Source organism: Parasteatoda tepidariorum, chromosome 3 (genome assembly GCF_043381705.1).
Source record: "Parasteatoda tepidariorum isolate YZ-2023 chromosome 3, CAS_Ptep_4.0, whole genome shotgun sequence".
NCBI lineage: Eukaryota > Metazoa > Arthropoda > Arachnida > Araneae > Theridiidae > Parasteatoda > Parasteatoda tepidariorum.
In genome coordinates this window covers 9,258,051-9,268,125 of record NC_092206.1, presented here as the reverse complement: position 1 = coordinate 9,268,125, position 10,075 = coordinate 9,258,051, and the positions used below count along the sequence as shown (strand labels likewise).

At 34.3% G+C, this 10,075-nt stretch overlaps 1 protein-coding gene and 1 long non-coding RNA gene across 2 annotated transcripts in view; one reads left to right on the top strand and one right to left on the bottom strand.

Annotated features, from left to right (window-relative positions):
* The window catches only part of LOC107457235 (alkaline phosphatase), a 77,033-nt gene that overhangs the window by 57,158 nt on the left and 9,800 nt on the right, over positions 1–10,075 (top strand). Inside the window, exons 4-6 of the mRNA XM_043054938.2 lie at positions 957–1,135; positions 4,442–4,646; positions 6,958–7,098. Of these exons, the coding sequence (XP_042910872.1) occupies positions 957–1,135; positions 4,442–4,646; positions 6,958–7,098 (525 nt within the window). The remainder of the gene's footprint in view (positions 1–956; positions 1,136–4,441; positions 4,647–6,957; positions 7,099–10,075) is intronic.
* LOC122272008 (uncharacterized) overlaps positions 1–10,075 on the bottom strand; it is a 94,075-nt gene that overhangs the window by 76,210 nt on the left and 7,790 nt on the right. The window contains exon 2 of the long non-coding RNA XR_006226726.2: positions 5,808–5,897. This is a non-coding gene — a long non-coding RNA (uncharacterized lncRNA). The remainder of the gene's footprint in view (positions 1–5,807; positions 5,898–10,075) is intronic.

Below are 10,075 nucleotides of genomic sequence, written 5' to 3'. Positions count from 1 at the left end.
CCCACTGTCAATTTCATATGTATAGAATATTTTTTCAAGTCAATGGGCCATCGGACATTGTTATATTAAAAATTGTTGTTGTATTGTTTGCATTGTTGTATTTACGCAGCTGGTAACATTGTAAACAATAGTTTTGAAAATATGTTGAATACAGTAGTCAGATTTTTTAAATTTCTATTTTTTTAAGTTAAACTATTCTTTTTTGGGTTTATTCTTTTTGAATTATTTAATTGGATGGTAAAACAATAGAAACATACAAAAATATTGATTATTACTCAATATTATACAGAAATATAAGCAATACTCCTTAAGTGGGCGGGGCTACCCGACTCTCCCCTACATGTTACTGTGAAGGACCGAAATCAAGAGAATGTCGACTTTCACCGGTGAATGTCAACAATCACATAGTCGCTTTGGCGAATGTCCGAAATAATTGTTTTATCCGATTGGATATTAATTTATTCGTTGATATTATTATATTTAATCGATATTTTAATATCTGCTGAGAATAGATTAGGAGAAACATACATTTTCGGAGCACCGGGCAGTAGCACAAAGCCTTAAAAAAACATTGACGTAGGGCATACCGGGCAGTGGCACTTAACTAGACCTGGTACATATTTCGGACATTTACCGAAGCGGCTATGTGATTGTCAATATTCACCGTTATAAGTCAACAATCACCGATTTCGGTCATTCACATTAATGTATATATATTAGACAGAGTTAGTTTGAAGCAGATTCGACCGGTTATCAAACCCTGGCTCTCGTAACGAAAGGGGGGGGGGGCATTGATGGCAAAAATATCAAAATGATATGGGTCACTTTAAAGTTAACTGAACCATTAAACATATCTTTGCTATATCTGTAAAATGGAACTTAGAGACTCAAAATATAAACTGTCAAAATTATTACTTTATGTCAGTCTATAATTTATGTTATTTTTTATGATGCAGGCAAGTCGACAGGATTGGTGACGACCACACGCGTCACTCACGCCACTCCTGCAGCCATGTACGGTCACTCTGCGAGTCGTTACTGGGAGAGTGACGGAAAGATTCCGGAAGGAGACAGGAAACACTGTAAAGATATTGCCAGGCAACTCATCGAAGACGATCCGGGGAAAAACATTAACGTAACTCTCTTTACCCTTATTAGCTATTTATTCCAAACAAGCTATCGAATCTATTAACTTTCGAACGGTAGTTTTTTAAAAAAAATGGTGTCTTGGTTTAGTAAAGTGACTGTATTCTACAATATGAAAAATTTATTTTATATAGTATTTTATGCTTTTCTTTTTTTAAATTTCGGTGTAAGTTTTCGAAGAATTAAACATGCTTTGTGTGCTCAGGGGATAGAGCCTTCGCCTTCCAATGAGGTGAACCGGGTTCGAATCCCAGCGATGGTTAGTCGATACGAACCCGCATCCAGCTTACACCGACCACAGTGCTGGCGTGAAATTTCCTCATTGGTAGACGGATCATGGGTTAGAGTCCCCTTGCCGTCAGGCTAACCATGGGAGGTTCTCCTGGTCCTCCCCTTCATGTAACGCAAATGCGAGGTAATTCCATCAAAAAGTCTTCCACGAAGGCAATTTTCTCCCAATACTTGATGCAGGAGTTCCCTTGTCTTCTGTATTGGGTTCAAAATGACAAGGCTACAGAGTTGAATATTAGTAGTCGTAAACCCAAGAATTGGGTCAGCTGTTCAACGACGGTTATAGAAAAAATATGTTTTGTGTGGTAACTGTTAGTTATTAGCATTAATGTAGTATCTATGTTGGGTACTCAATGTTTGGTACTGAACAACAATAACAAGATAATAATTTATACCATGTAAATTATGATAATTAAGAACTTTACATATTTTTGTGATCGCAAATTATTAATAATTTAATATACTGTCAGTAAAAGAGTTCAACAGAATGTAAAGAAAAATGGTGCAATAAACTTGTTAAGATAATAAGTTACCAGTGATCAAATTCATCCCAGAATTGTTCTTTTTGGTCTGTGCCCAAAATGAAATTTTTTAAAGGCAAAGACCTTCAGATTTGGAGATTCAAGGATACTAGTATTTCTCAGTCAGAAAAAGCTTGTCTCGGTTACAGTTATTACAAAGGATATCATCAACAATAAAAGGGTGACAATGCCAACGCGGGTAAAAAAAAACAATAACTAATAAAACTCGGTTGAGTTGGTGAAACAGAAACGGTAGGCTAAAATGCGATGTGTGCAACATCAACCTATTACCACAATTAATTAAGCATCACTAATATCAATAATAATTTGGTGATTTTTTTCGCCCCCAGAAACTGGTTGACCTTTTGAATTAACTCAGGCTGTAGGTTTAAATTTAAAAAGTTATCTTCAAACTGCAGTGGGAGAAAGAGTGCTGTCTCCTTTTAATGAGCTGACCCAGGTTCGAATCAGAACGGTGGCTAGTTGATCCAATAAAGATTTTAAATATCCTCAATGATCCTGGATTAGAATCCTCCTACCGTCGGACTAATCGTGAGAGGTTTTCGTGTTTTTTCTCTTCATGTGGATAGGTTCCGTCGAAAAGTCCTCCACGAAGACTATTGTAGTTTGTTCCAGGAGTTCCCTTGTCTTCTGAAATGAGTTACCAAAACTACGAAGTTTATAACCGTAAACCCAAAAATAAAACAAAATGACGGCCGATTGAGAACCATTTTTGTCTTAATAAGATAAATTTCATGATCCCCAGTTGAGTTAAAACTCTTTCCTTTCGCTATCAGATGAAAAAAAGTGATTTTTAAATGCAAAGAAAAAAAAGACAGTCTTTTATTTTATGAAAAAAATTACAATATTATTAAAGATCAACAATATTTCAAAGCGCAAGATAAAGTTATTAATTCCATTATGTGAGTAGTTATGTTTTAAAATTTTGTTTCATAATAAAGAAAAATAAGCACTCAAATAAATTGGTAGTTTACTTCAAACTTTGAATATTTCCCCTTAAATATTCATTAATAATAATTTATTTTATGACTTTTTATAATTTAACTTTTGATACTTTTACGAAATAAATGATGAAATTGCTTTCCAAATTTATTAAAAAATGCTTTACAGTTAAAATGAGAAAATATACCTACTGTAAGGAATAGATGATCAAAATTCATGATATTTTTTCTTCTTGTTTTTCGTGGTAACCGTTTTAATGGATATTTTTCAATCGAAAATTTTGTCAAAACTAATTTATCGATTAACGCAAGCTATTAAAAAATGCGGCTAAATTATAGTTAGACCTGACACAGGGAGACCTGATTGACAAGCGATACAACATCTCTTTAAGGTTAAAACGTTTTTAAAATAAAAAATAATTCTATAAAATATTTTTAGAACTATCAGAGCTTCAAGTAGACCGGGATATCCTGGTTGGTAGGGCGTTTGGTCCATGTCCAATAGGTTGTGAGTTCGATCACTGCCAGTCGAAGATTCCCCGGCTACAAAATGGTGACTGGTTCACACTAAATCTGTCCGGGGCAAAAGTCCTCCAAGTTACCAAAACAAAACAACAATATCTCTGAGGGTACTAGATCAGAGATTGATCGTGCTCTGGTTCTGGTCAAAATTACGATCTGTGGATGTATGGAATGTGAATATGTCCTCGCTGTAAAACGGGCTGCGACGTATATGTGGCAGAAGTTGAATTCTCGGCCACAGATGGAGCCACTAAAAGAAGCGCACTCCTCTGCCTTAAAAAGTAGGCTTGTCAGTATTGTACAAGTGGCATAAGACAGAGCTTTTGAGTGAACTTATATATCAAACGAGTAAGGGAAACAGTTTCAACACGCGATTTCAAACGAAATATAACTACTGCTGAATCATCAAGAACAATAAATTTGTATGTGTGGGGGAATTTTAAAACTCTTTAGAATTCTTTCATTTCTTATAATTTTAAACTTATTAAATAGCATAAATCTTGGCTTGAAAATTTCACGCGCTCCTCTTAGTGGACAAAAAGACCTGCTCAAAAATCGATAGCATAGTAAGGAACCAAGCTGTGCAAGATAAAATTATATTACTTTAATTTTTACATTCCCCCTTCCCCCCCCGTATTCGGTGACTTTTTTTCCCCGAACAATTCCACATTTTGATTATTTTCATCAAAATATGTGGGCGTCTAATCCTTTTTTTTTTTTTTAAAAAAAAACTTTATTTTTGATTGAACAGCTACAGGTTCATTCGAGCATGTCAGAATTAAAAAAAAATAAATGCCCGATCGGAATTTTCACAGTCATATCGAGCCATACAATTTTCGACACGCGCAAACATATTCTAAAAAGTATCGCATATAGACACAAAATATTTGTCTCCCTTATCGCCAGCTACTTCAGTGTAAAAGGAAGAGAAAAAAAAACCTATTTGTATGCATTATAATTTTTCTTTTTTTCTAAAAAAAAAAATTCTATTTGTCGCAGGTGATTCTTGGCGGTGGTCGGGGCAATTTTCTGCCCGGAAAGAAAAACGTGAAAGTTCCCATGGAGATGGGACGGAGGGAAGACAAGAGGAATCTAATCGAGGAATGGTCAACAGATAAAAAAAGCCGGAAACTAGCCTCTAAGTATGTTTCCACGAAAGATGAATTCGACCGCGTTGACCCCAACAAGACGGACTATCTATTAGGTGACTATCTTCTTTCTTCTTATGTATGCTTTGACTATCAAAGAAGTACTCGATATTTATATGGCCTCTTCAGTACAAAACAACCCTAGTCTCACTCTTTTCCTTTTATAGTAAAAACATATTATTTATTTATTAATATCTATGTTACCAAGAGAATGTCGACTTTCACCGGTGAATGTCAACAATCATATAATCGCTTTGCTGAAAGTACGAAATAATTGTTACATCCAATTTGATATTAATTTATTCGTTGATATTATTATATTTATTCAATATTTTAATATCTGCTAACGATAGATTAAGAGAAACATCAATGTTCGTAGTACACGTTAAATGCATACTGGGCAGTGGCATCTAGCCTTAAAAAAACATTAATGTAGAGCATACCGGGCAAATATACACCAGGCAGTGGCACTGAACATTGAAAAATCACCACTGTAGGGTATACCGAGCAAATGCATACCGGCCAGTGGCGCTTAACATTAAAAAAACATTGATGTAGAGCATACTGGGTAGTGGCACTTAATTAGACTTGGTATATATTTCGGATATTTACCAAAGCGATTATGTGATTATCAACATTCACCGGTGGAAGTCAACAACCACCCATTTCAGCCATACACTGTAATTCAGTGTTCTACCTGAATCTTCTACCGGAAGTTGAAACAAACTAAAAATGCTGCCCTCTACCGTCGTGAACATGAAACATGATCGGGAATAAGCTCAATAGTTTTAAATTTGTTTCTTTTGAGTACAGTTGAATAGGTCCAAATTAATTAGCCGTTACGATTATTAACAAAACATTATTTACCCAAAATTATAATAATTGTGTATTTTATAAAGAAAAGGTTCTTTGTTTTTGTGCAAAACATTGGCTTTTAAGCGGAGAAAACGAGAAGGTTTGATGAGCAAAGCCACCCAATTCCTATAAAAACGTTTTTTTTTTTTTTAATTTTATGAAGTATTTTAAATGTTTTGAGTATTATAGGTTGCCCCGGCAACTAATCTCAAGAACGACTTTCGCATTATTGGACTTGTTGGAATAAGCCTCATTTTTTCATTACTTTAACCAACTTTATATTCTATTAAATAGGTCGGTGAAGAGCTTCCCAGAAGGTTAATTTTCTTTTAAAGTTATAATGGTGAATAAAAATCACTTACCCTTCATGAGGGGGATGATTACATTTTACAAAACCCTCTCACGTGATCATGAAACCGGAAATATTTACTTCTCGTGTTGATGACGAAGCGCTGAAACAAATTGAGCTATTTAGCTAAACAGCTATGAAAAGTGAACAGTTCTTATAAACAGACAATGAGTGTATATATTTGTTTTAACTATGCTTATTAATTTAAGTGTAATGACCGAGATCGCCCGGTTGACAGAGCGTTGGACTCACGTTCGTGTGAACGGGAGTTTGAATCCAGCCAGCCGAAGCCGCCTCTGGTAGTGAATGGTGACTGGTTTCATGTTAAATCTGTCGGGTCACACAGTTCTCCATGTTCCTTTAACAAATTTTACCTTTAGAGGTACTGAATTGTAGATTGATTGTTCTCTGGTTCAGGTCAAAATTACTATATATGGATGATTGAATGGCTATTTAAACGGGTGTGATGTATGGATGTCGCAGAAGTTGAATTCCTGGGCATAGAGGGCGCATCTGGAAAACAAGAACCACCTTGCTTTAATAACCTACGGCGACAGCAACAATAATTTAAGCGGAATACATACATAGCTATATTTTAGTTCTAATAAGGCTTAACAATTTACGCAAGAGAGAGAAGTATTTTAAAGGAATCTACTGGTCAGAAATACTGTATGAAGATAAATCTCGGTAGCAGACTTTATGGAACAGTATCTTCATAAATCCAAGTTTGTATGCGTCCTCTACCAACACTTCCCCCACACGAATCATTTTAGTTAGTCCGAACTTAAACCAAAGAATGTACATAGAGAAAGAAGAGCAGCTTCCGTAGGCAGCTTCAGTCCCCCAAGGTTTGATGTGGTCCCTGTGTATAAAGGAAAAAACAATATTTAGAGGAGCATCATTTATATCATCCATGTTGATTAAATATGATTACGTAAAATATGAATACGTAAAAAAAAATTACGTAAAAAATGATTACTTAAAAAAATGATTACGTAAAAAATTAAATGATTACTTTAAAAAAAACGATTACTCAAATCATTTATATCAATCATGTTGATTAAATATGCTGATTACTATATTTGATTTTTCAAATTCTTGGACCATTTCTGAGACATCCTGTAGTTTTTATGTCATCAAAACTTAATATTGTTAATTGGTAGGACTTTTCAACTTTGGCCACATGGATTACGAGGTGGATAGAGATGCAGGACCCGATGGAGAGCCTTCCTTATCGGAAATGACAAAAAAAGCAATCGAAGTATTGAGACGAAACTCAAGAGGATACTTCCTCATGGTTGAAGGTAACTCATATTTAATCACTCAATAACAGTTCTCGCCCTTTCAGAAATGTGTGGAAAAAGAATTGCTTTTAATAGGCTACTGAGCGTAAAGTGAGCAACAAAAAAAAAATCACACTGAATAACGGATTTCCACGTACTAAGTGGTTGTACTGGCTTAATGGTACCTAGGGGTGACCTCAAATGTGCTAATTATTTAGTGCTAACTATTAAGTTAAGAAATCAGACGCAAAAAAAAACTCTCTCTGAACAAACATTTTTTTTACATACATTTGGATTCTTGACCTTCATAAGATAGAGGGTAGTCGCAATATGGTCCCCATAGTTTGATCAGGAGAGCGATCCAAAGCTCAGATCCCTTAATGTTAATGTCACTTTTTGCGATTTTAGTCATATTTTTTGAAACTAACGTAACTCACATGTTTGGTAGAATGAAACGATTTTTTAAAAAATGAATCATACAATAATATTTTTAAACATACATATTTAAATCTTTTTAATATTCACTAATTTCTTAAATTATAAAAAAAAAAGAAATATCCTGATTTATGTAAAACCTTGTGAATGTGCATTATAATCTCTTCCAGATTTTACAGTATATTTTTCGTCATTCGCCTTACAACTCTGCATATAATTAAGATAATGCAAATTTGGTTTTAGTATAAAATCTTCATATTTAAAGAAATTAAAAACAGCTTCAAACATACAAATAATGCCTTATAAAAAGTTTATGGGTTCAATTAGTAAAATCTTGGCAAATGATAAATAATTTACATAATTTGGATTCAAATTTTATTTTTAAAGGAAATGAAAATAAATTTTTTTCTTTTTCTTTCTTGTGCAGAAATCAACTAAAAACAAACCTGTTGCCTAGAAACTTAGATATTTTTCTATTAACTATTTAAAGAAGAAAAAAGAAAGAAAAAGCCTTTTTGTTTCGAGTTCACACAAAACCATGAATGGCTTCAATTTTTATTTCATTCTTTTTTATTCTCTCAGCTTGGTTGCTTAGCAACGGAGTATTTCTCTCTTTTCGACTACTCAGTTAGTGTAGGGTTATGTTAAATTTTTACTACTGCTATGGCGATAGTTCTTGGCATCTTTTGGGGACGAAGCCAAATATTCATAACTTCCTAGCACCTCAATTTTTGATCCAATATTTTCGAAATTTTGTCAAATCCTCTTCCCTATTTTTTAGGGTCAGGAATCCAAACATGAAAAAAAAATTTGGTTCATTCATGGAAAGTGCGTTTTTGCGCCTAATTTCGTATTTAAATTAATAATTAGCATATTTTTTTAAATGGCGGGCACTTGGAACTATTGTCCATTGGCCACAGAAAGTGCCAGAGCTGCTAACTCTCTTTTCGTTACCCAGTGGGCACCTGTAGCGAAGCCACGGCGCTGGAGCAGCGTCGTCCACGTCGCACTACCACAACCCATTTATAGGGCGGGTCACATTCACACACAAAGGAGAAAGGACATAGAACACAGATAGAGAGAAAGAAACATCCATGCCTTGCCCGGGGTTCGAACCCAGAACCTTTCTGATGCAAGGACAGTTCCCTGCCCCCTACACAGGCCGGTCGGCGAGTAATAATAATAATAATTCACATAATAATTAGCATATAAATAAGCATATTTGAAGTGACCCCTAGAAATCATTAAGATTGACATTTAGTGCGTGTGAAATCCGATTATTAATACAAAAGTTATTATGGGTGATATATATATATATTTTTTGCTTACTGTACACTTTATGTACACATACTAGAGTTGAATACTCTTCTCGATTTTTAACAAAATACTTTCACGTGCGTAGTTTAAGGTAGGAATTTCTAACATGTGATCTTCAAAATATTGGCCTAGCGCTATATACAAAGCCAGGAAATTGATGACCTACTAATTCATACAAAATGCCTTTAAAAACTGAGTGAAAACCCTTAAGAACAATAAAAATAAACTCAATGAAAAAATAATATCACTATAATGTTTCGAATACATGTTTTGTATTGCCATTTATTCTAAATTAAATTTTAAATTGTAACTTATCTTACCACATTTAATTAAAAAAAATAAGATAATAGTTAAACTTAATGTGTTATTTATAAATAAAATAAATTACGAAGAAATACCTCATTAAGGTAAATGTCAATAATCAGTTTCAAATTTCTAGAAAAATCAGAATTGCATTTTCAAATTTAAAGATCTTGATCAACATCATTACTTGTCATCGGAGGACAAGATCCAATGCAAAATTTATGACGTTAATTTCGTGAGTAAACACCTTTTTCCTCCTTTTTTTCGTGTTCATGCCTTGACACGGTTTGCACGGTTGACGAGGTTTATTTTCACTCAGCAAAAACCTTTCAATGTAAACTTAAAAAGGTTTGTTATGCGGTTTACGTGTAAACTTTCTAACCTTAAAACAACATCTGGGACAATCTGTTCTATTCTACGCACATTACTCTAATCCAAAACCTTGGAAAACAACCTTCTACTATATAAAAACCTTAAATCGAGGTTGACGTAGGGTTTTCAAACGTGAAAAAGTCCTTTAATAAAGCTAGTCTCAAGGTGAAAATAATCTAAAATCTAAGTCATTCTAAGGTTTCTTTTCGCAAAGTCTTGTATATTCAGCTAAAACCCATCTTAAGGCCTGGTTTCTTAGGACAGGACGCCGTCAGCTGGAAATCAGCGCTAAACTCTGATTGGTCCATTTGTGAGTTTGATAGTATACGTCATCGAACGCTCATCTTGAACTACAATTGCCGTCCAACTCAACTGCAGTTGGATTACAACGTGACGTTAACCACAGAAGCAATGGCGGACAGCATTCAACAGCACATTGAAATCAGCCAAGATTTTGATTTTGACATTAAACATAGCTTCTTCATTAATCACAGCACTCTTCATTTAGCTCAGCTATAATGTGTTTTTTCTTGGACAAAGTCATTATTTGTTCTCTAAAACACTGGTCGAC